Source organism: Natator depressus, chromosome 13 (genome assembly GCF_965152275.1).
Source record: "Natator depressus isolate rNatDep1 chromosome 13, rNatDep2.hap1, whole genome shotgun sequence".
In the NCBI taxonomy this organism is placed as follows: Eukaryota; Metazoa; Chordata; order Testudines; family Cheloniidae; genus Natator; species Natator depressus.
The window spans coordinates 17,506,482-17,534,371 of NC_134246.1; the positions used below are offsets into that span (position 1 = coordinate 17,506,482).

The following is a 27,890-nucleotide window of genomic DNA, read 5'->3' on the forward strand; positions in this document are numbered from 1 at the left end:
TAACATGGCTGCTACTCTGGAAAAAGCCAGTTTTATTTGTCTCACTACAGTATTAGTGCTCTAAGGGCCTGATTTTCAGAAGTTATGGGTGTGCAAATTGGGCATTCAAGAATACAAATGAGCAGAGCATTTAATTGTACATTCGCCTGCATGATCATAAGTGCATGTCAAAGTTAGGCATAGACCAAGATGCACCTAAAATGAAAAAAAAAAAAAAAAATTTCAATTTCATCAATATAAATTTGAAGGGGAAAACACTTTAATCAAGTGCACAAGAACTATTTTATATGATTGCAATTTTAGTACAATGCATCAGTAAAAAACCATTTAAAGAAAAAATCTACTAGTTTTATGTAAAATTTTAAGAGGGAGGTTTTTGTTGTTTTTACTACATTATGCTATTATTCATTGCTCAAAAAGAAGGGGTGCTTTATAAGCACAATTACTGCTTCCTACTTCTATTTTTATTATTAAAAGAGCAATACCTTGATTTCAATTTTCCTCAATATACTTTTTGTTTTGAAGGGTGCTTAGAGTTAGAAGCACCAAAAAAACCCCAAGAAACCCCCAAAACCTTGAAGTCCCACTGTTATCTGTACTAAATTTTAGAGTTATTTTCTGATGATTAGATTACAACAGTAAATGCACATTTCTAGACATTTTAAACAAGTGTTTCTTATTTATTCACAATTTAGACAGTTTAAAGAAAGACACAAAAGAAATACAAATGACAACATCAAAATGAAAAGGAATTTTAGTGACAGAAAGTGAGTTTCTATAGCCAGTGCTCTCCTTACATTTCAAAATATTATCCAAACACTGCAGATGCAGAACTCAAGTCAATGCCACACAATAAACTGCTGTTACTATTCTCTTTGAAATTAAAATGGAAATGGAAGTTAGCTGCCTCTTTATTTATGATCATATGAACCACCTAATTTTCCATTTCTGCTTAAAGCAACATTTAATATCTTTTACAAGATGGGTTCTGCGATACATTTTGAAGTAGCAACTTCATTTTGTCTGAGCTCTGCTTAAAAGAAAGTCAGTGTCAATTTTCTTTTTAAATGAACAGCTTTCAATCTTGCTTGTCAAACATGCAATTCAGAGCAGCGTTACACTTGCGGCTTGGAGGTATCCTTGGAGATACTGCAAGGCTTCTGCGTTCAGACTAGTACTCAGCATTGATGGAACCTTAAACATAAACAAGACAGAGGCATTAATATGTGTATGCGTTAACCAAATACCACTGTATTTCAGGATTGCGACAGTCTGAGGGAATACGGTAAGGCGCTAACTGAAGTCCTGACACAAGGGGTTTTGCAATGTGAAAGCACTTCCTGCAACAGACCTGCCAGTACCAGAGATTAGTATCAAAGATCTTAATTTCCAGCATTTTTCAATACTGCACCTTGAAATTGAAATTAACATGAGCAGCTTCACTGATATTGCTATATTACCAGTTTGGGTAGAATGTGAAAAATGAAAACAAACCAAGTACAAAATTCAGGTGCCTTACACAGTAGGCTGTACCCTGATCTCTTCGCTCCTCAGAATCTTGAAGACTTCTAAGAGTTATGAAAAAACATTAATATTTTTAAGTTAAGGTATTTTTAACTGCAGCCTACTAGTATGTGCAGGCACATAACTATTCATCCCGAAAAGGTGTTTTCCATGCACCAACAACATAGCTGAAGATACTGATTTGGAGCTTTACCATTCTGTTTAACTCATTAGTAGCACTGGATGTTTTCTCTGGATTCTGCTTCAGGTCCAGGCACCATCTTCCCCAGCAGACCAATAAATGCATTAGAATCTTATTCAGAAGAGGGTTTTTTTCCAACTCACCCTTTTCCCTAGAGGAGATAGTTTACCCTAAGAAGTGGCAACGTTTTAAACCCTTCTCAGAATCCAGCAGAAGTACCTGGGCCCTTATTAGCATAGGAAAGCATACCTTACAGAAAAATACTTCAGTTGCAAACTAAATGAGTAAAACATCCACTCAATTTTTCTGGCTAGCAAGACAACTTGCATAAAACAAAATTGGTCATCAAAAGGGTCTCTTTTCTCTGTAGAAATGGAGATTAATCTGCCATACATTAACTATCACCTACCCTGCCTGGACACGCAGTAGATAGTTTGTGAAGAGACTGTGCCAGGTGGATTTTAGGATTGTTCACCATTTGACCCACAGGATCATGTTCTTTTTTTCCAGCAAAGGCAAGCTGAGAGAATGCAGTCTGGTATCCGGGGGTATCTTCTATATCAATGAAGTGTTCTTCATCAGGAATGGTATCATCTTCAGGCAGTTCAAAGAGACCAATTAGAGCCTGCAGTAAAGGAATCCTACCACAGGAGGAAGGAGGATAAAACCAAAACACACACACATTATGTCCGCATGGGTAGATTTTAAAAGAATACTGAAAACTCAAATTTATCTGAACCTCAGTGAGTACTAACAAAGGGCCAGGTGTTCATAGATTGTGTCCTGACTTGGGCAAATATGGGCTTTGTAGATGCAATGGATTTACACAAAAATTTACAGGCACAACTTGGGTGCTCTTATTAAAAAGATGGAGAATGTATTAATCTTGGACTGTCTCAAGTTCTCTTAAAGTGTCTAAGGAAAGCAACTCTTTTAGCCTACTCCATTCATGCTGTTATTTCATTTTTTCCTAATATTCTAACACTAAGATCAAATCATTTTAAATATAACTTAAGTTACTTGCCATTTGGATGATGGAATTTATAAGAGGCTTGATGGCAAACAGGAATTTTATTCATGGAACAATGGCAATGTCAGAACTAAAGTTAAATATGGGCTCAATTATATTGCCATTCTGAAGACCAATGAGTCAAAACCTGGCTTGATTTTTCATAAGTACTATTTTCTCAAGCAGGGGCCTAGCTGACCTGTCCAATGCTGCATTCCTGTCAGATAGGTTTCAAAACAATACTGACACCTGCTCTGGAAGGAAGAGTGTATTATTTCTCTTAGTAACAGCAAAGAGGCCTGAACACTCACTCCATATTGCAGCAAGCATATCAAAGACCACAAAAGCATATTTTTTAAAAAAAAAGGAATTTGATCAGTTCAATTGCATTAGCAACAAATCAGTATCTTCACCAACAAACCTTCAGGAGTTGTTCTGCACTTACCACAGTTTTGTGTATTCTGTGTCCATCATGGGAGGGCACTCCGTTAGTATTTTAGTAATACCAACAGCACAGATTTTCTTCTCTACTTGTCCAGATACTTTCTGTATTTCAGGAATTATAATTTTCTCCAAAACCATTCCAAACATCCTATTGTGATGTTGTAAACAGAAAAATAAGTATAAATAAAAATGGTGAAGGGGGAAAAAATCCACCATTTAAAATAAACATATACTAAAACTGTGTATGTAATCTTCAGGGAGCGATCTAAAGAAAAGCAATGCTATACCATCACAGAGGTGACCTGAAATGGGTTCATTCAAGAATCCAAACCAAGTCAAGTTTAATTTCCTAACAGGAACAGAATCAAACTTCACAATTCCCCACGATCATCGGTGAAGTGATCTAATGAGTTCATTCAACAGAAATTACATGGAAAAGTAGGTTTGATATGCTAGGAAGAAAAGAAAGACTAGAGGATATGAGAACAACCCAACCTTAGAGAACAAATAAGGACAGCAACAAGAGGCATCAGAAAACCATACAAAAATGGGGAATCTAGCATGACAGAGCAGTCCCAGAGGACCCAAGCTGCAAATTCTGTGTAGGCAGCACACTCTTCCCATGGATCGAAGTGAAACAGGGAATACCTCTTGCCCCTTTCAGGAGATACTCTTTGGCAGATACTCAGACAATCAGAATGATTCAGGGAAAAACCACAATCAGCCAGTCTCAGCAGAAGAAACTATTACTGCTACATGGAGCCTTTGATTTGGTGGCAGAAATCTCAGAGGATAATCTCTCCTCCAGGATAGTGGGGGAATAAAATGACTATTTAGTTGAAGGGACAAGTACTTGTTTTCTGATTTTTAAGTAGCAGACCAACTATTTCCAACTTAAAAGTAATAAATATACAGAAGTCTTAAGTAAGAATGATACTAACTTTGGCTGTATGCTGTCAAATATTTCTTGAAGTGCTAATGCCCCATATTTTACACAGTACAAATTAATGAAGACTAGGAAACCTATTGAAAGAAAAGGATCATGTTAAAAACTATCTAAAGAATATTTATACAATAGTATGTACAACAAGAGACTTCTCTGAACTAGCTTTAGAATGAGCAACAGACTGCACCGTTACTACTCAACCTGACATAAAACATCTGTTTTCAAAAAGTGGAATTTTTTGAAAGGATTAGAAATGGTGATCCAAAGAATGTAAAATTTTACTTATAGGAACTAGATTCATTCCAGTTATCGAGATTTGTTCAAAAAGTTATGTACAGGGTACAATTTTAGATATCAAAAAAGAAATGAACAAAGATTAATTTTCTCATGCAATGTGTTAAAGCTCCTGCCGTAATTAGATAAATTAAGAATTATAGCAATTGGAACCCTACAATTGTCAATCCTCTTTCCTATGTGGCTGTTAGGAAAATCACTTAATTTTAGTTTCATGTAGGTTGTTATAACAATCATATTCTCATTCCTGCCAAAGACACACATTTAACTAAAAACTAAAGATTTTGTGGCATACTGTATGATTTACATAGCGAAAGACAAGATTTTATACTGAGTAACTATGATAATCTCTAAATTATGGTGTAAATCACCAAAACATTTCACATTTCGGTTATTTGCCACACATTTTGCTTGTGTAATGCAAAACCATAACAATGACCACAGCTGTGTTAAGGCAGAATAACTTCCCAAATACATGAAATGTGAGAGTCCTATGTGCTGATCTGTTGATATAATTGACATACAAGCACATCAGGTCACTGTTAAGGTCACTGATGAAGTTGGAATAGATATTGCTTCTGAGTATCAATTTGAGATGAAAATGAGTCTTATGAAGTGTTTTATCGATAGTGGTGTCAGCAATATGAAGGTGGAAAGGAACACACAAGTCCTTCCCCATAACTTCTTTTTTCCATTATTTTAAGGTTTGGGATCAATGGAGTGTGTCCTGTTGCAACCTCAATTGCCTCAAGATGTAGCTTTTGTTCACTAATGGAAATAAATTGGTATAAATCACAGAATTTCGAGATGCAAAAGACCTGTTAGGTCATGTAGTCATCCCCCTTGGCCACTGTAGGATTCTTCCCTATGGTAAGTTCACCCAGTCACTTTTTGTGTTCCAAGTTATAGGGCTTTCCGTATATCAGAATTCATATACGGCACAGAACTTACTTTTGATAAACTTTGTTGTTTTGGAATTTTGAAGTCTTTGGAATAGTAGAATGAAGATTTGCTTCCTGTACTGGTCAACTGATTCTCTAGAAATTTAAAACAATTATTCAAGTTACAACTGTATCTTGCTAATGTAGTTTTATAGAAGGTGTATATAAGAATTTAATTTAAAATTGAATTTAGCACTAGTATCTTTCAAAGTACATAAACATGTCTGGTCTTCAGTAATTAGGCTTGAACCTAGTTTCACACAGTTGTACTCACGGAGGCATATGCTCAATAATACTGTTGAGAAGATAGAATCCTTGATGGTCATTAGCTTTAGAGGCAATGAGCTTCTGGAACACACCTAATAATCCAGGCTGTAAGTGAAACAAATAAAAGAGCATTTTTCTCTGGTGTGACTTAGCAGATATGATAAGAACTAGCAAAAGTCATGCACCTGTTTTCCTGAAAAGTGTATCAAGGAGAATCAAATAAATCAATCTAACAGACAATTTAATTTTTGCAGTTAGGGACAAAAACATTTACTAAAAGGACATTGATGGAACCAAGTGTACAAGAGTTAGGGCTAACTTTGAAAACTACTTGAAAGCCAAAGCTAATTCAGAACATGGCTGCCTGCCTGTTCAATGGCATTATCTGCTCAAGCCCGACTCTGTGAGGCGGTTGGTGATGGAGGGTCAGGACATGCAGAACAGCGCTGCTGCTGGAAGTTGCAGGGAGAAGCACGGAGGACATATTTGTTCCTCATCATTCCAATGCTCTTTCTGGAAGAAATCTCTGTCCTTTCCTGTTCCAGAGCTCTAATGAGAGGCACCAGCTTCTCCCACCTCACTAGCAGAACTGGGGAAACCTATTTGCATGCCAAAAGCAGCTGGGACTGGGCACAAGAATTCTGCATCTACAATGGTTAGCTGTGTGACGCAGTGGTTGCCACCAATAAAGAAAAACGGAATGAAGAGGATGTGCAGTGTACATTGTGTTGTGTACATTATTCTTCAGTTTACTATATGAGAAGTTTGAGTTTACAAAGGGAGTAAAAACTCTGCATTAATCTTGGTATCTACTAAATTTGTTAAGCTTTGGAAAGTGTGTCAGTATCTCATTTGTCTGAATTAAAAAATGCAGTGAGTTTAGACAGGTATGTTGCAGTCAAATTAACCCAACTTACAATTTTGTCAGCTGCAGCACTTGCTATTGTATTGGCACCCTTCTCTAAGTAGGCCTGGAGGAGTCTAACCAGAGGAGGAATGTTTCCTGTCCTTTCCCACAGTACTGGCTGGAGGAGATGAGGAAACAATGCCATGTAGGATGACGGGATGTCATTTTTATGCATTTCCAATAGTAGAGACATCACTTGAAACACGTATGGAATAAACTCTGTTATGAGGGAGTAGAAAATGACATTTACACACAGTTAAAAGGGTCACTATAAATTCATACAAACATTTCCCTCTGAATTATTTTTAAACCTACTATTGTTACAAGTAACACCTAAGATCCCTAGGTGAAATCTAGGAAAAAGGCTTCTCTGCCCCCACATTTACTTTTTGTATACATTTGCAAGCACTATGTAGATGTTAGAAAGCTGGAAAAACTGACGGGACGATTCGGGAGTAAGGGTAGTAAACAGGGCTATCAAGCAATTAAAAAAATTAATCGCACTCTTAAACAATAATAGAATACCATTTATTTAAATATTTTTGAATGTTTTCTACATTTTCAAACATATTGATTTCAATTACAACACAGAATACCAAGTGTACAGTACTCACTTTATATTTTATTTTAATTACAAGTATTTGCACTGTAAAAAAACTAAATAGTATTTTTCAATTCACCTAATACAAGTACTGTAGTGCAATCTCTATCATGAAAGTTGAACTTTCAAATGTAGAATTATGTACAAAAAACCTGTATTCAAAAATAAAACAATGTAAAATTTTAGAGCCCGCAAGTCCACTCAGTCCTACTTGTTGTTCAGCCAATCACTCAGACAAACAACTTAGTTTACATTTGCAGGAAATAATGCTGCCCACTTCTTGTTTACAATGTCACCTGAAAGTGAGAACAGGCGTTCTTGTGGCACAGTTATAGCCGGTGTCGCAACACATTAATGTGCCAGATATGCTAAAAATTCATATGTCCTTTCATGCGTCAACCACCATTTCAAGGGACATGCGTCAATGCTGATGACATATTCTGCTTGGTGACGATCCAAAGCAGTACGGACCAACGCATGTTCATTTTCATTATCTGAGTCAGACGCCACCAGCAGAAGGTTGACTTTCTTTTTTGGTGGTTTGGGTTCTGGAGTTTCCGCATCAGAGTGTTGCTCTTTTAAGACCTCTGAAAGCATGCTCCACACCTCGTCCCTCTCAGACTTTGGAAGGTACTTCACGTTCTTAAACCTTGGGTCGAGTGCTGTAGCTATCTTTAGAAATCTCACATTGGTACCTTCATTGCATTTTGTCAAATCTGCAATGAAAGTGTTCTTAAAATAAACATGTGCTGGGTTATCATCCAAGACTACTATAACATGAAATATATGGCAGAATACGAGTAAAACAGAGCAGGAGACATACAATTCTCCCCCAAGGAGATCAGTCACAAATTTAATTAACACATTTCTTTTTAATGAGCATCATCAGCATGGAAGCATGTCCTCTGGAATGGTGGCCGAAGCATGAAGGGTCATACGAATGTTTAGCATATCTGGCACGTGAATACCTTGCAATGCCGGCTACAAAAGTGCCATGCAAATGCTTGGTTCTCACTTTCTGGTGACACTGTAAATAAGAAGAGGACAGCATTAACTCCTGTAGCGATTGGCTGAACAAGAAGTAGGACTGAGTGGACTTGTAGGTGCTGAAATTTTACATTGTTTTGTTTGAGTCCAGTTATGTTACCAAAAAAAAAAAAATTTTACATTTGTAAGTTTCTCTTTCACGACAAAGAGATTGCACTACAGTACTTGTATGAGGTGAACTGAAAAATACTATTTCTTCTATCATTTTTACAGTGCAAATATTTGTAATAAAAATATACCCTTTGATTTCAATTACAACACAGAATACAGTATATATGAATATGTAGAAAAACACCTAAAATATATTTCAATTTTTTTTTTAACACTACGATTAAAACCGCGATTATTTTTTTTTTTAGTTAATCGCGTGAGTTAACTGCAATTAATCCACAGCCCTAGTTGTAACTTAATTGATTTTTTAAAAATTGGTTAAATTTTCAGTTGGCATGTCCTTTATGAACAAGGAGATGTTGGGATACTGTATTTTATAAATAAAATGTTTTGGGTCTGTAGATATAATACATAACTCAGAATTACTATATATATTTGTTAATGCAGTAAGTCATTGCACAGTAAATCTTATATATTACAACACAGGATGAGAACACAGACAGCTACTAATTGCTTTTAGTTACCTTGCACATCATTCTGTAATATCTCAGTAAACACCATAAACAAAGCCTCTTCGAAGCTTCCAACAGCAGCAGGGTTTGCTTTGCAAGTTATCCTTATCGATAAGCATATTGATTCAAACATGTAATGGTTAAAGTGAGGTTTGCTTGGGTTCTAAAAACAAGTTATGAATAAACAATCAACTCAGACTTTGAGCCAAGTCACTTATTTAACATAATGTAACTGACACTTAAATAGAAATCTAAAGCAGCATTAATCTAATTTTAGTCAAAGAATAAGGGCATTTTACTATATTTTTCTGACAAACAGTAATTCCATTGATGCTGTGTGATAAAACAGCAAGATCCACTAATATTTGTTTTCTAAGTTTTTATCAGTTTTGGAAATATACAAATACAGTTTTCATAACTAGACAAACCAAACAAATCTAAAAGTAGAAACAGCATGGGGAAAATATCTACTGAAAAAAATAAAATATTTTTCAGTTATGTAACAGTGTTCATTCAGTTCTTTATCTATACGGAATGCTCTTTATTCTCTACAGCAAAACATAGGCTTTAAAAAAAGTTTATTTGGTTAGCAGTTGAAGGTGGTCTGCAGTCTTCACAGGATTGTCTATATAAAGTATAGCAGTCCAACTTGAACTGAAAAAATCTGTTAATGATCAACAGATTTAAACATTTCAAGAGTTAATTTCTTCTTTTATGCATAACATTTACAGCCTCCATATTTCATTGATTTAAACAACTGCCTGAGAAGTCCCCAATATAAAGGAAAATAGACAGTTTTAAGATGTACGTGACTACCCGTGAAAAATCTAGATTTATATGCTAGCTGTTTGTGTATAAACAAAACCATGTACTAAAATAATTGTTATATTATAAATACACTTACAAGCTTATTTATAAAGCTTGTATTTCAAAATGAAAGAGGGGAAACTTTGCAGGAACCTGCGTCTACAAGAGAGGATATTTCACTGTTAGGTATGAAGAATGAGTTCCTACCAAATGTAAAAAAGCTGCTTTTATTACTTTAATTGGCAATTTATTGTGCAACAACCAGTATTTTAACAAAAAGAAAAATCAATGATTTTTAAGAAAAACAAAACAGATTTCTGCCTTAAAAAGTAACAGAAGCAGCTAATAGTGAAGTGAATGTTCTGCTCAGATAGCTTTCTGTTTACCTTACTGACAGCCAGCAGTTTCTGTGTAAGCTGAGCGATGAGAGAAGGGATATATGGGATTATAGCTTCCTGTAGCAGAGAAAAACTTCTCATGATAGCTGTAAATAAATTGAGAAAGAATTTTACATCCATGAAGATGCACCAGCTTGCCAGTTATACGTATACATCCTTTGATCTTGTATTTGTATTATAGTAGAGCCTAAAGGCCCCAGCTAAGATTGATATATGAGAGAGAGAGAGAGAGAGAGAGAGGGGCCTTGTCTTGAAGAGTTTACAATCTATAGTCAAGACAAAGATTTGGGCAAATGATCATTATCCCCATTTTACAGATGGGTACAGAGATTTATATTGGGCAAATCACATAATCTGTGGCAGAGACAAGAATTAAACCCAGATCTTCCAAGTCCCAGTCCAGTGCATTAGCCACAAGACAGTAGTATATTTAAAGTCTGCTGTTAATATATTTTCCATCTAGCCTTCAGAATGAGGGACATCCCTCATCTGAGGCCTTGCTACATTTTTATCACATACAAGCCTGCTGTAAATACTATTTTGGGGGGTTCCACATTTGGGCCATGGCAAAATTAGCTATGTTAACCTGACAAATAAGCACCTGCATTTAGTATGTGTATCCACTTTTTTAAAAAAACTGCATAAATCAGGCGTGTCAAATCAGGCTTTCTGAGGCCCATAGCTACAGCAGCTTCTTACCTCAAATTAAGTCAGTTTCTCAGTGCAAAGTCTGGAGTTTCTTACCTTTCATAATATACTCATTTTCAGATGAGCCGGGAAATGTCAGTGCTTTAAAAAGGTTTGTTAGTAGCACTTCTACAAATGGTACCATTTCTGCAGCTGTAATGCTGTAGATGAAAACACAGTTTTGCAACGCTTCAGTGTTTTATTCAACACACAATTTCTGAACAACTTAGGATATTCTGATATGAAGAGAAAAAAATCCCCATGAATGATAAAAACCCAGAGTAAAATTACTTCTAACTGAAAACTTACAGTGTAGCATTGTTAGTCCCCCTCATGGTAAACAATCTCTCAAGAGCATGGGCTGCATAAGTATGAACCACAATACTTTCTGCTTGAAGATGATTGATTAAGAGAGGGATAGACACCAAAAGTTGTTCTTTGGGTACCTACAAAAACATAGTGACATTTATATAATATTAAAATTGACATTTTAGAATCAGATACCTGTATTTTGAGAAAACATTCACCCTAGAATTTATTTCATTGGAACATTGCAAGTTCTGCAGGAAATCAGAAGGAATCTCAGGCAGGCTTCTCCATTAGCTAACATCACACCCTGACCACCGGATATCCAGAGGGCTACTACCTTGTTTCTGTCATCACCTATGTATTGCTCCCTATCAGTATGATTTTTTAAAATCTCTTTCTTCGGTGTTTTAGTATGATTCATAGATTCATAAATATTAAGGTCAGAAGGGACCATTATGATCATCTAGTCTGACCTCCTGCACAATGCAGGCCACAGAATCTCACCCACCCACTCCTGCGATAAACCTCTCACCTATTATGCAAAGAATCTATAAATTAAGATCTCAATATTTTTTCTCCTCTTAACTGTCTTTATGATGATCATTCTTATAGACTTCTCTAGCAGCATTTGATATACCTAAAATACTTTTCTCCCCCATTATTAGAGTGAAAAATAGCTCTCTGATATCCCCTATGATATCAATTTGATCAGGAATGCTTGGGGAATAAGGTACTACTCAACATGATTAAGGTAGCAGAATCAGGCCCTCTGATTTGATTTTGGGGCCCAATCCTGCTCCCACTACAGTCAATTAAAAAAAAAGTCATACTGATTCCAATGGTGTGGAATCAGGCCCTTTTGCCTTCTGAAATAATACATAGCTGTGATTTGAAAAGCTTAGTAAAAATAGAGTATAAAACTGAAATATCTAACGTCTTCTCTTGCTACATCTCAAAAGTCAAAGGAGAGGGGGGGAAATTATTGTACTTCCTGTAACAACAGATGTCATGACAAAGGCCACTGGGCAAGCCCCAGCTAAAAGTCACTTCACTTCTCCGTGCACCATGGAAGCTTACGAGTGGAATAGAAATCCTAAATGTTCACTAATCCATCAGTAACTGAACATTAACAAGCTTTTTATACCACCTTCAGATTTAATTTATCATGGAACATGTCGTTATTGAATATCTGTTGAAGTAATTTATTATATGTTGTGTAGAAATTAGTTCATTAGGCTTGATAAGTATAAAATGACCGCAAGCTAAACGACATTAGTAATGGAAGATTAAGAAAGCAACTTACTTGGTTCCTGAAAATCATGATATACTTGATGCCATCAGCTTTAAGCACAGGAAATTCATTCACTACAAATGAAAAGGATGTTTAGTGAGCTTTTGGGCATTATTGTATATGGAGTTTATTATTTAACATAAAATTACATACAGAGTTGACAGCAGCTCAAAGAATTCTTCATGTACCTGTACAATACATTTTCAAAATTGTATAGCGTGGACATTGCTGCAGAAGAACTTGCACAGCACGTAGCAGCTGTAAGAATGTAGTGGCTCTCTCCACATTAGCTTCGATTTTGCTTTTTATAACTTTACAATCAGATGTGTTAAACTCTGGATTTTGAGTTAGTATGGTGAGTTATTCATAGCCCTGACCTATAACATGACATGGCAGTAGCCACCACACTGATGGTAGGCCATGGAACTGATCAAGGTAACCTCGTGACACAGTTTAAAGAAGTACCTCCAAAAAAAATTTAAGGTAGTTGGTACATGAATAGTTAACTGTATTTCTAGGATGAAGACAGCATTCTATCATGGATCAAATGGCGAGGGAATATAAAAAACCTCCCATCCTCATCCCCACCAAATACTTCCATAGAATGAACGGCTGGAGCAGAATACAAAACATTCAGTCTCCTATAACCAAACTTTTGACTTTGCTACCTTACTCAAAAATGGGTGGGTATACACTGCAGGAAAGCCATCAGCATTGTTACTCTTAAAAACCATCACTAAAAGTTAATGGCCACCAAAGAGGTTTTAGGTATGCTACAAAAGGAGCATTATGCCATACGTAACCCTGAGCTTACCATTAGCAGACTTTAAGTCGGGTTGAATATGATTCACAAAGAATTCTGTCAGATTTACAAGTTCATTGGCTTGTGTTATTCCATGCTAGAAAAAAGAAAAATCAGAAAAATCTTTTTAGACATCAACATTTATCTATTTTTTTAAACTTATTTCCAGGTGGTTTTACAGAAGGCACCCAAATTTATCTAGTTATTTATAAAGTGCTAAACCACCACAGTCTAGGTGCTACATAGGTACTCTCATTCAGAACATCCTCTCCAATTATTCTGCACACATTTGTTTTAGCATCCAGTTTCTAGCTGCAATGCTAAAAGCTCAACATAAAATAGGCCCTGAATTGAGAAAGTACTTATTACACTTGCTAATCCTATGTCAAAATACTAAATATAAAACATTAGAAAACTGTTAATTTGAATATTGTTGAGATGCGGTCTGTTGCACAGAAATGGAGGTAAGAACTCCTGATTTCTAAGTCTGGCTTTGACAATGGCTCCTTCTCTAGGTTTGGGCAAGTCAATTAAGCTCACTGCGTCAGTTTTTCAATCTGTATATAGGGAATTATATCTACTGAACAAAAGGGGTTTGTGGATTAGTTAATGTTTGCCAACCGAGTGTGCCAAGTAACATAAATGACAGTGTTAACCACTAAATGAGGTAGGAGAGGTAAAATGGATGCTACTGTAGATTAATGTCTTAATTGCCCCAATATAGAGGTGAAATCAAGTGGAGAAGTGTTTCACGGCAGTTTTGTAATCCTTGTAAGACTTCTCTATATCACAACCACCTAATGTATCATAACTGAGCACTGCTCTTCAGATGCTCACAACTGGAAAGCAAGAGAGTTTTGGGCAGAATTGGGGTTCTCTGGCAGAACAGCAAGAGGGAAGCAAGAGGGAATAACATTTTTTACTATGCTTGATTCCAGACAATTTTATTAGTCTCTCTTAAGGCCATTCTAATTCATATACTGTGGGCTAAATTTTGACCACCAATTTTAAACTGGTGTAATGTCATTCCCTTCAATGAATTTATTGCCAGTATATACCATGTAACAAACTCAATCAACCTCTGGTACATAATAGTTTAGTCTCCTGCAGACTGTAATACTTTGGTCTCATTTTGGTCCTTGAGTTTAATGTGCAAGTGCTGGGTGACTGTAGCAGTCTGTGATACGTAGGGGGTCAGATAATCCAGTGGTCCCCTAGTGTCTTAAACTCTGATGTCTGTATAGCTACATTATGGTTTAAAACGAAAGGCATGTAAAAGTACCTTCTGTGTCTGAGCTTTGGATGCCAAAGATGTTACAAGGTAAATGGCTGCATCTTTATGCTTCCAGTTGACAGATGGATTCTTTGCATATTCTTGCAGCATGGAATTAACATAGCCAGAGAAGATCCCTGTTACAGGTCCTTCAAAAAACTTGCATAAGCCTCGTACTAGATCACAGGCTGCTCTGCGTCTGGTATCAATATCTGTATAAAAAAAATAAATAAAAAGATTTGTATATGAAAGAATGAATGGATCTAGGTCACATTCCTACCTAATATAGTTCATACTGACTACCAACAACTATTGCCATGTACAGTATTAAGTTAAATATTTTATTTACTGTTATGAACATAGAATGGATAAGTTTAAATTCATGCATAAACAATATTCTAGGATATAGGCAAAGATATGTAACACTGCTGATAGCATGCACTCCAGATTTACTGCCTAATGAAAATTTTTTGACAGGCATGCAAGGAGTTTTCTTTATCGTAATTTTCTCTTTACCCTTACAATAAAGTGCCTTGGCTAGTAAATTTGCATAACAATTTTGTAAAATGTTCTTTTTGTTTCCAAAGAGAAAATGCATGCACTAGAGCTTATTCTAGACAAAACTCAAGATATGGAATGAGCTTTTAAAAAATGGATTAAAAATGTAAGGTTTGCAACAGGCTAACACAAGTACCAAGTAACACCCTACTTTCCATAACTGTTTGCAGTCTTTTTGCCCAACTAATTTCCAACATAACATAACTAAGGTAAGGGAAATCAGAACCAGATTCAGATGCAACAGGCTGTCTTCCTAGCATCCCAAGTAGCCTCAAAGTTCATATAAAATGTAACCAATTGCCTAAATTCAGTAAGAGTGATATACTAGGTCATAAGAAGTCTCTCTACAGTCCTGGACCAACACGGCTACACCACCACCACCTATTATGTCATTGAACTTCAGGATCATCATGAATAAATGCCAATAGCGGAGGCAGAGTTGCCCAGTAGATAAGAGCTCAGAAGACCTGGGCTCTATGTCTGGCTCTGCCACGGGCCTTTAAGGTGACCTTGGGCAAGACACTTCACCTCTACGCCAGTTCCCCAACTGTAAAGTGAGGCATTTTGAGATCAAAGGCTGAAAAGCACTCCATAAGAACTAGGTAATATTATTGTTGTACATCTGAAGTGTGGCTAATTCCAGATAAGAGTGGTAGTATTTAAACTCTGCTATGTCTTTCAGTTGCAACACAGATTTTTAACCACTCTCTTTCCTATTAGTTTAAAAAAAAAACTGATCAATGTTATTTTGCATGATGGTCAACTTTCTCAAGATTTGGATAAAGACTCTTTAGAATTGATTTTGGAAAGGACCTTCTCCAAATGTAAAAATAAAGATATATAAACTTCAGTAAACTACTTCAGTTCTTTGGCATTATGTTTAAAAATGTAAAATATTTCCAGTATACATGTGCATTACCAGATCCTTCCAAATCCCTTCTTATATATTCTTCAGAATTATCTTCAAAAGCTTCTTCATCAGCAGCTGCAGAGAAAATAGATCATTTATGAGATACACTAATGAGAACTCACTTGTTTGTTTGGTTCTTGGCAAAGAATTGAGATAATTTGTGTCAACATCTATGGTTTAACAGTGTTTTGTGAAATTAATGGGATTAAGAAATCTCATGAGCTACTACGCAGCATATTGGCCTTGATACCTAACAAGTGACACAATGAGCTTTAACTGACAAATGTAACTCCTTTTCTTTCACGTTCATGAGCTGTTGTACATTGGATGTAGAAAAGATGGGGCACATTCAATATATTTTAAGTGTATTTGAACCAAGAGGCTTTCAAACTCATGCACTAGAAAAAAAGGAAGTTTCCAATTGCTGCAATAAATTTTCGTTACAAGTTAAGTCTTGCTGGCACCAGGATCAAAATGATTCAGATGAGCCAGACAGATGAACCACTCAAGCTTGATGGGGTAAATTCTCCATGCTCCACCTCGTTACACTGCCTGAATTATTCTGGTGTTCGCTCTAATAACTTTAAAAATTCAAAGTAATAGCTCAATTTGAAATTCCAAGAGAAAGAACTGCCACCATTCCTTCCCAAATTGAATTTTCCTACTTGATCATTTCCACAGCAACTCAACAGATTAGCATACTATTGGAGAGACTTGGTTTGATTCTTGTGCAAGGGTGCATAGGGCCCAATCGTGCAGCCTTTACATTATTAACAAAACCACCACTATACTCAAAGTTATCCTTTACTGGTCATAGTCACTACTAACATGCCTTAAAAAAAAAAAAAAAAAATTAATTACCTCTAAATTCCATGTTGGGAACAATAACTTTTTCACAGATGCTTGTCAGGGTATTCTGATCTTCAAACAGATGTTTATAATGTGGTCTCTCACAAACTGAGGCCAGAAACTGGATTGCATTGCTTACCAACTAGAAGATAAAACAGACCCATTTTTAGCACAACTGAACTGTTTATTCTAAAACTGGATGGAAATATATAACAACTTACCAAGTCATATTTAACTTCCTGGCCTGTTGTGACCAACAAATTCCAGATCGCTGTGACAAAACGAGGCAGGTAAGGCTGGAATTCTTCATCATATTTTTGAGCATACAAAGCAGCATTATCACAAATTTGGGATTTCAGTAGCTCCAATAATCCAGCTTCCTCTTCATCCTCATATAAAACATAACTAAAAACTCAAACACGCAAATTTCAACACTAGTGAACAGTCAGCTTCCAAAACAAACAAAAAAACAAAAAAAAGAGGGAATTATTTTATAATGCTGTTGTACTGGTGTTTCACAATTCTAAATATAAGGAAATATAGGAATAAATGGTCAGTTCTCACAATGGAGAGAAGTAAATAACAAGGTCCCTCAAGGATCTGGACAGGGACCAGTGCTGTTTAACATATTCGTAAATGATCTGGAAAAGAGGGTGAACAGTGAGGTTGCAAAGTTTGCAGACAATACAAAATTACCCAACATAGTTAAGCCTAAAGCTGTCTATGAAGAGTTAGAGAGATTTCAGAAAACTGGGCAACAAAATGGCAGACAAAATTCAGTTCCGATAAATGCGAAGTAATTTATATTGGAAAATATAATCCCAATTATACAGACAAGATGATGGGGTCTAATTTAGCTGTTACCACTTAAGAAAGATCTTGGCGTCATTGAGCAGATGTTTTCAGAGAACTATCAACAATGTGCAGCAGCAGGCATACAAGCTAACAGAATGTTAAGAACCATTAGGAAAGAGATAGATCTGACATAAAAGCATTACGTTACTATATAAATCCATGGTATGCCCAACACCTTGAATACTGTGTGCAGTTCTGGTTGCCCCATCTCAAAAAAGATATATTAGAATTGGAAAAAATACAGAGAAGGGTAACAAAAAATGATTGGGGTATGGAGCAGTTTCCATCTGAGGAGAGATTAAAAAGACTGACTGTTCAGCTTGGAAAAAGAGGCGACTAAAGGGGGACGTGATCGAGGTCTATAAAATCACGACTGGTGTGGAGAAAGTGAACACGGAAGTGTTATTTATTCCCTTCACATAACACAAACTAGGGGGTCACCCAATGAAATTAATAGGCAGCAGGTTTAAAACAAAAAAGGAAGTACTTCTTCACACAACACACAGTCAACCTGTGGAACTTATTGCCAGGGGATCTTGCAAAGGCCAAAACTATAACAGAGTTCAAAAAAGAATTAGATAAGTTCACAGAGGACAGGTCTATCAATAGCACTCTCCCAGCACTGTGCAGCAACTACACAAGCCACATTAAACCGCAGCAGCGCTTTAACATTGCCAGTGTAGACAAGCCCTTAGTCACTCCCTCCCTCTGCAAACATTGGAACAGAGGCAAATTTTATGGAATACTTACATCAGTCTGTAAAAGTTTGTTATCTAAAGTTAAAAGACTATGAAAATTTGTCATCCAGGTTTCCATGTGATCTTCAAAAAACTCAGGAAGATCCTGTGAGGGGGAAAAAGTATGAAAGAAATGCACATTTTAAGTTCATTCCTGGTTATATTAGTTTGGTAGCTTTATACAGTTACTGTCCACTGTTCATTGACAATTTATTTTATCAAAAAGGAAGATGGACAAGGACATAGGAAATAATGCAAGACCCTGGCATAGAGACTTCACACTATAGCTTCTCTCTCTATTTGTTTGCAGAATCCACTTCAGGGGATGTTGGGAGCCGTGAGGGATTTTCCTCTCTGAAAGATGGTGGGGGAGAGGCGATTCATGGTCCTTTTTGTCCTAACTAAAGACACCCTCACTCCTCTTGCCCCCTTAGCCTCCAAACACAGAAGCACAGGCCACCCCTTTTGCTCAATCCTACTCTTCAGTCCAAACGAAGGAAACAGGAGTAGACTCCAACAGTCTAAGGGGTACATTTATCACACTTCAAGGGCCTGGACTCACATGGGTGCTTTGCATAGTATAGAGAGTCTAAAAGTTTGCTTTTAGAGTGTTTTTAAACACAGATAAGCTTGTTTTATATCTTAGTGATTCTGTGGCAATAAAAAAAATAGTGAAATTATGCTGCTATCAAACTTAAAGTTAATAAAAAGAAAAGGAGTACTTGTGGCACCTTAGAGACTAACCAATTTATTTGAGCATAAGCTTTCGTGAGCTGTAGCTTATGCTCAAATAAAGCTTATGCTCACGAAAGCTTATGCTCAAATAAATTGGTTAGTCTCTAAGGTGCCACAAGTACTCCTTTTCTTTTTGCGAATACAGACTAACACGGCTGTTATTCTGAAAGTTAATAAAATCCCTTCTCATTTGATTTGCTTGAGACTGTTTATAACAGTTTTCTGTCAACCCTTATTATACATGCAAAATAGTTTGACACTTGGGAAACAATGTCCACTGAACCTTTACGACTACCACTGCTCTTATAATTAAGGTTGAACTCTCCTACAAAACCAGAAAAGGACAAAATTGACATTCTCGATCATTTTCATTATTGTTCACCTTACAATAAGCAACAAAAGCTTTTCAGGCTCCTTTATGCATCATGAAGAAGCAGAGTGGCCACAAATTCAGGGTTTTTGTTTTTAAGAGTCTTTTGCAATTCACCTGTAACTAGCTACCCTTGTATTTTTGCCCCTCTGATCTCCTACTTAGAGTTTAACTAGATCAGGAAGAGAGACTAAAATTAACTATAGGTTAGCAAATGTGTTAGTCAGTCTCAAGCTCTGCCTATTCCCTAGCGTAGGCACAGGTTACTGCTTTTTACCTTGACCAGATAACATGCGCCAGAGGGGACCTTAAATTGATTCTACAGCAAAAAGCACAACAGCTTAAAGCATAACAACTCTGGCTCTTTCAGAGCAGACCCAATAATTAGGAACAATAAATTAAGATTCACCTGAAAATTTAAACTGTAGAACAATTTTGCAATCTGAATTAGAGAAGAGAAGAGAACCTTCAAAGCACTGGCATCATTTGCATGGGTACTGCAAAGTTCAATGGTGGCCTAGAAAAGAAGAAAGGATAAATAGGAAACATGAACAGAAATGTTTTGGGTGTATTGCAAATGCCATGTAATGTTACAATTTTATTGACAGCACATTCAGAGAACTGATGATTTTAGTTCTGTCATCCTGGTTTCAGTTTAAAATTTAGTATGTTTCTATTTCTAAATAACTTGCATTCCATAAGAATTCACAAGTAGGTCAATTTAAAGTGTTAAATCATCCCTAAAAGAAAATCAAACAACTCTCAGAAATAATGCTGTACCTTAAAGAGATTTGTCAAGGGCTGTGCAAAGGCATCAAGGACAAGTTTGATTTCTGTCCACAGTTCATTTGATTTAAATTCATGGCGGTATCTGGCAAACAAAGGGAGAGGCAGGGAAAAAAAATGGTAATAGCACTTCATTCCAATTTAACTTGCATCTAATTATTTATAAGGAACTCTGAACCTTGAGACAAGTCAAGTCAAGCAAATGCAAGAACTAAATGCTACAGTTAAAACTGTCCATGTAAGGTATGAAATTCAATAACCACTTAAATAAAGCTACTAATCATTATAAAGTCAGTAACTTCAATTAGAAGCCACAAATGATTAACACAACCACAAAATTCAATTTAATAAGCAGAGGTACGTGCATTTTAGTAGAAATTCTGGAATCCACACACTTATCCGTTAATACCTTTTAAATAACGAGTGTGCAGTGCGAAGGACTCCATTAATGACATGGAAATCTCCACTCTGAAAACGATTCACCATTTCGGTCAGCAGGTCTGGCCATTTCTGAGGGAAGTCTTCCCTGCCAATAATGCTAATGGCGTCACTTAACTGGAAAGGAAACGTAACCATTATATCATACCATTTGTGAATAGCACAGTGATCAGTACTTAAATACGACAGTTACTCCTGGGGGAATTTTGCGTCACTGCTGGTGGCTCCTACCACCAGCTGGGTAGGGGAGGATAGGACTTCCTCTTCCCCTGCAGAGAGCAGCAAGGGTTGAGTCAGACCCACCCCCAGAAACCTCCCCACGCTGCAGGAAGCTCTGCACTCCACCGTGCGCTTCCTGCCCCCATCGCACCGCAACCATGGTGGGAGGGGTCACAGGTGCTCCCTGGTCCACCCAACCCCCATGCATCCGGACCCCCCATATCCAGAGCACCCCATTCCGCCCGAAACGCCTCAGTCTCCTGCACCAGAACCCCCACCACGGTGATCCTCACCCTCCCTGCAACCGGACCCCTGCCAAGCCCCTCCCCCCTGCATCTGGACCCCCACCCTGCACCCAGACCAACCTGCTGTGCCCCAACAACCTTTACCTGGATCCCCCTGTAGAGTCCCATTCCCCCAGCACCAGGAACCCCCCAAAGAGCCTCTGCATCCGTATCTCTCCCTCCAACCACCCAAACCCAGACTGCCCCACACAGAATCCTCTCACCCCACACCTGGATTCTACTGGGCTAAACCTGCTTGCCTCACACCTGGATCAGGGCCAGGGCTAGGCATGCAAGACTCTGTCCCCCTCTCACTTGCTATCTTGGTACATATGGCATGAAGGGGCAGGGCCTTGGGGTGTTTCTGGGGCAAGCCCGGCCCTTGCACTGTGTTACGGTCTGGTGCAGCCTCACCACTGAGTCCGTGTCCCAAGATGCGGGGCAGCTGCAGGGTGATCTCCCACCTCCATGCAGCCAGTGGCCTATGCTCCACACTGCCATGCTGGAGTCTCCACATTTATTTATTGACAAATGAAATATGCAGAATTTTGAAATACTGTGCACAGAATTTATTTTTTTTTTTTATACATACACACACAGTAAACTCTTTGGGAGACCCCAGAAAATGACTGATCTCCCATTAGGGCTTCTAGGCACAACATCCTCCCGAAGGTCTCAGTGAAGCAATCTTACCTGTTTTTGAATTTGTTCTGGACTGCTAAGCATCAAGTGTACTATGTTGCCTTTAATAGCTATCCTGTCTGTTTCACATATTTTGTTTGGTTCATCTTCAATCTAAAAGTAAAACATTAGTTAATTATGAGACATCTATTACTCCTCTGTGCAATGAAAGGAAAAAATACTCCAAATATTTTTAGTTTTCTTTACATAAATTGAGCATGTTGCACCACAATAAGGAAATCCAGTGTAGAAAACTGAGTGTTTGCCAACATGTTTATTTTTAATGATATAACTCTGCCTGTGATGGAACTATAATGGCAATCTCCGCAGATAAACCAAGAAAATTAAATGCTTCTATAAAATTAGGGACTACACTTTCTCCTTGAGAATTACTTGTTTGAAGAGGCTGGCCAGCCACCTCAAAAGAGGCACCTATAGGTGAATTTGAATTAAATTAAGGTATTTCTCTGTTGGGTGGGTGAAGTTAACCTGGAACCCAGTGAACTTCAAACAATGAATAAGTAATTTTAAAGCACTGCCACATACACAAAATAAAACTGAAAACTACTAGAGAAAGGTTTTTTTTCCTCTAATCTGAGATTTATAGTTATTGACACCTTGCTGAGCAGTAGCAGAACTCAGGGCCTTGCAAGATCAGCTTCCTATTTGGAGCAGAAATAAGTGAGAGTGAACCTCTTAATGTAGTTTGTTTATTTACAAGACGCATAAATCCTGTTTCCTTGAACAGGACTTATAATGAGCAGCACATAGGCATTCCCCTCTTACAGCAGCCTCGGGAAAGGTAGCTCTGCCCTGTCACCAGAAGCATCTTGTGCCTCTGACTCTCTTCTCCAAGGTCTATCAAGTCTAAAGCCTGGTCTACACTACAAAGTTATGTCATCATCAGCCATTTTGCATCAGCCTAGTTGAAGGTGTCCAATTTTGTCTCCCACCGACGTAAACTCTCCATTATGCCAACATAGTAACACCACCTCCCTGAGCAGCACTGAGCCATGGTCAACGTACTGAGGTTGACGCAGAGTGAACGCAGACACTGCACTACCTATGTTGACCCTAACAGTCCTCCAGCAGCTGTCTCATAATACCTGAAACTGACCATTCCGGTTACAATTGTGAACTCCACTGCCCAGGCATCAGAGAGACCGGAAGCACCCACCCCCCCCGTTAAAGCCCTTCAAATTTTTGAAATGTCTTTTCCTGATTGTCCATCTTGGTGAGCACAACTACCAGTTTTCCATTGTTCTGGACAACTGCCCAGCTCACCACATCAGCTACATGCTCCAGATGTGCCCCAGCCAGGAGCAGACAGGATTGGATTTCCTGGGCCTGTGAGCACACTGTGCAGTCACAGCTACAGACCATCCATAGAAACATGGACGTCTATAAGCAGATTGCATAGGGGAGGCAGAAAGGGTATGACAGGAAGCAGTATCAAAGCAAAGAAATGGCGGAAGACATACCAGAAGGCCAAGGAAGCCAACAGGTGATTCAGTGCCAAGCTGAAGACCTGCCACTTTTATAAAGAGCTGCATGCCATACTTGGTGGATACTCCACCACCATCCCACACGGATACCACTGAGAAGCCCAAATCACAGGCCCCTGATATGAACAGCAAGGATGAGGATGACGACAGGGGACATGGCAACTGGAGGGGCGGGGAGAGGGTGTGTCCAGCTATGCCACAAGCCAGGACCTAATTGAGACTTCACTACAGTCCAGGCAGTTGAGCAAAGACAAGCCCATGCCTGCGTAAAAATGGTGCCAGTATTCAGTGCCATTGCCCTATACTCATAATTTTATGCAACCGAGCAATTCCCCCCTTCATTTCCCTCATCGCTGGCAGGGCATACCGTAGCTGAAGCTGTGAGTGGCACTGCGCACAAACACTCTGAAGCAGAAATGTCAACCTCTTGTTTAACATTTTAGGGGAGCAAGGGAAGGGAGTTCTGAATCTTAACTTTAGTTTTCCGTTGTGACTATACTGACAAAGGTAGCTGTGTGTTTTATCTGTAGCTGCTGCAGTTGCAGCAATCGGGGGTTTCCCTTCCACACCAGGGAAGTGTCTGAACCAGAGAAGGAAGAGAAAGAGGACGACTTGGGATAACATTTTCAGCAAGATATTGCAAGCATCAGACTGTGAACTGAGGACCTGGAGGATGAATATTGCAAAACTGTAGGCAGATGGAAAGATCAGACAGGAGAAGGGCCCAGGAGTTGGTGAGGGAGATGCACCAGGTCATAAAGGGGCTTCTCTGGCAACACACACAGATGCTGCAGACTCTTCTGGACCTAATGGTTCTACAGTCCAGGCTCACCTCCTGCTGAAGTCCATGGAAAACTCCAGTATACTCCACATTCCATGTGGCATCAAGGGCCACATTCCTACCCCTACTGCTTCACACTGGGGGACATTAAAGACAACCACAACTTCACATACACTGACCTGTTAAGAGCCATGACTGCTGTCTGGGAAGCTAAAATGTACATGAATGTTCCTTCCCCTTCTTTAAGCTCTGTTCCACAAGTCTATTAAGGTTTTAATGTATTTAGTTTTAATTGGCACAGAATTTTTTTTTGAAGTGAAGTGTTTTCATTTACTCAAGAAAACAGTATTGTTTGGAAAATAATTCATCTTTATTAGTTCCCAACATATGCTGCAGAATGCCTGACGGTACTGAAAGCACAATGTATAACAACTGAAGTGTGTAACACAATTCACAGGATCAGTGAACAAAGTGTAATCATCAGACATGCACCAAGCACCACACAATTTGTAACAAGCCCCCAAACTATAGGGCCAGGTAGAGCACTGTACACCACAAAGCATTACTGTGGCTTGCTGTTAATGTGCTCTTTCAAAGCCTCCTTGAGCTATATAGCTCCAAGCTGAGGTCTTCTGATAGCCCTTACGTCTGGCTGCTCAAACTCAGCGAACAGCTACTGCACCTCTGCCCTCTACCCCAGCAACTACTATTCCCCCTTTGCTTCACAGATATTATATAGGACACAACAGGCAGCTATGACCATTGGGATATTTTTCTTCCCGAGATTAACTTTTGTGAACAAACACCACCAGTTCCCTTTCAGTCTACCAAAAGCACATTCATTCAACTGTCATTCTCCAACTGCTGAGCCAGTAGTTGAATCTTTTCTTGGTGCTGTTGAGATGGCCAGTATATGGCTTCATGAACCAGGGGAGTAAAGAATAGGCTGGGTCCCTCAGGATCAGTACTGGCATTTCAACATCCCTAATGGTAATCTGCCGATCAGGAAAGAGCCCCTGCTTGTAGCTTTCTGAACAGTCCTGTGTTGTTAAAGATGCAAGTGTCATGCACCGTCCCTGACCAGCCAACACTGATGTCAGTGAAGCGTCCCTGGTGATCCACCAACGCTTGCATAACCATTGAAAAATAGCCCCTTCTCTTGATGTACTCTGTGGCAAAGTGGTCTGGTGCCAAAATAGACACATGCATGCCATCTGTTGCTCCACTGCAGTTCAGGAAACCTCCAGCTGCAAATCCATGCATTATGTCCCGCACGCTGCCGAGAGTTACAGTCCTGTGTAGCAGGAGATGATTAATGGTCCTGCACACTTGCATGACAACAGTCCCCAAAGTGGATTTTTCAACTCCAAAATGACTTTGCAATGACAGTAGCAATCTGGCATTGCAAGTTTCCACAGTGTGATCACTACTCACTTCTCCATTGTCAGTGCAGCTCTCATTCTTGTGTCACTGCTCTGGAGAGTTGGGGCAAGCTCAGCACACAGATCCAGGAATGTGGCCTTGCACATCCAAACATTCTGCAGCCAGTGCTCATCATCCCAAGCCTGCATTACAGTGCGATCCCATTAGTCAGCACTTGTTTCCCAGGACCAGAAGCAGTGCTCCACCACTTGCACCTGCTCCACGTACACCAAAAATAATCTTGAACTAGTTCTCACTATGTCCCACAGCAATCTGCTCTTCACAAAATCATCAAGTTCTCCACGGCTCTTCAAATACCAGAGGATTATGTGTCCTGTGCCTGCAATACTCACGACAATAGTTCAGAGCTGTGCATGCTCCATGCTTCTGTCAGAGATGGTGGACAGCAACAAGTTCCACGTGGGGTCATGGGATTTTCAAAACAGGCACGAAAATTATGGGACAGAGATGGCATTATGGGGTAGAGAAAGTCGTCTGATGAGAACTTGAACCCCACAGTCCCAGTCACCCCTGCGCGACTCACATCCCACCATGAAATGCCAAAAAACTTTCCAAAACATAGTGCACTGAACGATGGGGAGTTGCACACTGGGTTACCTACCCATGGCGCACCGCATCGTTCATCAAAACAAGTATTCCTGGCGCATACGTGAAGTGCTGACATAAGGAGCCAAGTGTGCATTTGCACAATTGATAGACTAACTGTGGCAGCTTTATGCAAGCATAACTTGTGTCAATAAAAGTTTGTAGTGCAGACGTGACCTATGTGCTTGATAAACTCTATGCCCTTTTTCCTCCCCCAGCCCTTGAGCTTTATACCTCAGAGATACCTAGCCCAAGGCTGCTCACTAAGACCACATGGCCTAGAAAGCTGAACCTGGGCACATACTCTGTACAGCTGCTCTGCAATGCAAGTGAATCTCAGCATTTCAATTGCCAGACAAAGGGAGTACTTGAACCCACATGGCATCCTTAATGACTCTTTGGATGCACCTATTACATGGCATCTTTATCCTGAGTGCTTGTAATAATTAGGAAACCATTGGCACCTTTTGGTATAACTATATGCTAGGTACTAATTATGACAACAACAAATGCAAGGTTTCACATAAAGAAGTGTAATATGACAGTGTCCATTTAACTTGTTGTAAGACAAACACCAAAGGCCTACAATTTTACATCACTAATATAGTCATCCCATTTGTAATGGGAAATTCATATTCTGATTTAACAGCTAGTTTGCATTAATCCCAAAGCATTTTTTCCAGCATTATAAAATTTATACTTTGAAGATTTTCAGAGACACAAATGACAATTAGGCATTTAACTCCCATTAACTTTCAGTGGGAATTCAGCATTTAGCTGCCAGGTATACTTACAAAAATCTCCCCACATTGTCAGGGTCGATAGGTCCCAAATGTAGTCGTTTTATCCATAAATTAAATTTCACTACAGCTGAATATTTTGAACAAAAAACACTCCAGGACCTCCAAAATAAGAACAATTTTAAGTTCCAACGTCTCTGTAAGTGAGAGACTAAAACGATACAATGCCCACATGTGGACACCCTTTAAACTGGTTAGCTTAAGTCAGTTACAACCTGACCTAAGCTAAACTGATTTAAAGAGCGTCTGCATACAAAATTCTTTTAGTTTATATCAATTGGTTTACAAAAAAAAAAATCACACCTTTAGTTGAAATGAAGCAACTTTGTGTTTAGACCAGGCTTGCACTACTGTCTTCTGTATTTTTTGCAGAAATGTGAACGTCAAATGCTATATTCTTCCTTCACCATTTCATTATCCTACTCTATTCTCATGATCCAGCAAGGGAGTGAAATTAACAAGAATCCTACCGTCTTCTCTCAGGCTTCAAGAACCCAAATGTTGTCAATTCCTATCCTATCAATAAGTCAAGATCTGTACTTGTTTTCTGAACGATCCATCTATTATCTCTCAAAGCACGGGTATGCAACATTCTCCATGATTACTGTTCACATAAGAATAGTTTTCTGCACATCAGAGACCTTATATTACATTTTATCACAACTATTCACCAAAATACCTACAATTCTCCAGTTTCTTTTAATATAATTCTTGAAAGTTACAGAGGCACAGACTTTGATGACATTATCTTGCGACTTTTCCAGCAGCGTTAAGAGTAACAATGGGTAATTCTGGTTTCCTTCAACTGATTCGAGAAACTTCTCCGCTGTAAGATAATATGCTAAATTTAACAAAATGCATTAGCTTTTACACAGAGCCCTATCATTCTTCAACATTGAAATAGAAAACAAAGCACCATTTAGTAATTAGACTAAATTCATGAGTGTGTCTCAAGAAGAGAAGTATGTAAATAGAATGCATTTTTATTTCAACAAAAATTGAC

The 27,890-nt window shown here is 38.5% G+C and overlaps 1 protein-coding gene across 3 annotated transcripts in view; it reads right to left on the reverse strand.

Annotated features, from left to right (window-relative positions):
• Positions 1-677: 677 nt before the first annotated feature.
• CSE1L (chromosome segregation 1 like) overlaps positions 678-27,890 on the reverse strand; it is a 35,368-nt gene continuing 8,155 nt past the window's right edge. For 2 of the 3 annotated variants that reach the window (XM_074970037.1, XM_074970038.1), the window contains exons 3-25: positions 27,571-27,713; positions 21,786-21,887; positions 20,561-20,706; positions 20,146-20,236; positions 19,775-19,882; positions 18,274-18,366; positions 16,890-17,057; positions 16,681-16,810; positions 15,829-15,894; positions 14,361-14,563; positions 13,091-13,175; positions 12,289-12,350; positions 10,986-11,122; positions 10,734-10,837; positions 9,978-10,075; positions 8,797-8,947; positions 6,524-6,732; positions 5,614-5,711; positions 5,350-5,435; positions 4,100-4,181; positions 3,160-3,306; positions 2,115-2,346; positions 678-1,194 (exon numbers count right to left, since the gene is read on the reverse strand). In XM_074970037.1, coding sequence (XP_074826138.1) covers positions 1,105-1,194; positions 2,115-2,346; positions 3,160-3,306; positions 4,100-4,181; positions 5,350-5,435; positions 5,614-5,711; positions 6,524-6,732; positions 8,797-8,947; positions 9,978-10,075; positions 10,734-10,837; positions 10,986-11,122; positions 12,289-12,350; positions 13,091-13,175; positions 14,361-14,563; positions 15,829-15,894; positions 16,681-16,810; positions 16,890-17,057; positions 18,274-18,366; positions 19,775-19,882; positions 20,146-20,236; positions 20,561-20,706; positions 21,786-21,887; positions 27,571-27,713 — 2,831 coding nt within the window. In that variant the 3' untranslated portion in view covers positions 678-1,104. The remainder of the gene's footprint in view (positions 1,195-2,114; positions 2,347-3,159; positions 3,307-4,099; positions 4,182-5,349; positions 5,436-5,613; positions 5,712-6,523; positions 6,733-8,796; positions 8,948-9,977; positions 10,076-10,733; positions 10,838-10,985; positions 11,123-12,288; positions 12,351-13,090; positions 13,176-14,360; positions 14,564-15,828; positions 15,895-16,680; positions 16,811-16,889; positions 17,058-18,273; positions 18,367-19,774; positions 19,883-20,145; positions 20,237-20,560; positions 20,707-21,785; positions 21,888-27,570; positions 27,714-27,890) is intronic. The other variant, XM_074970035.1, reaches the window with a different exon arrangement.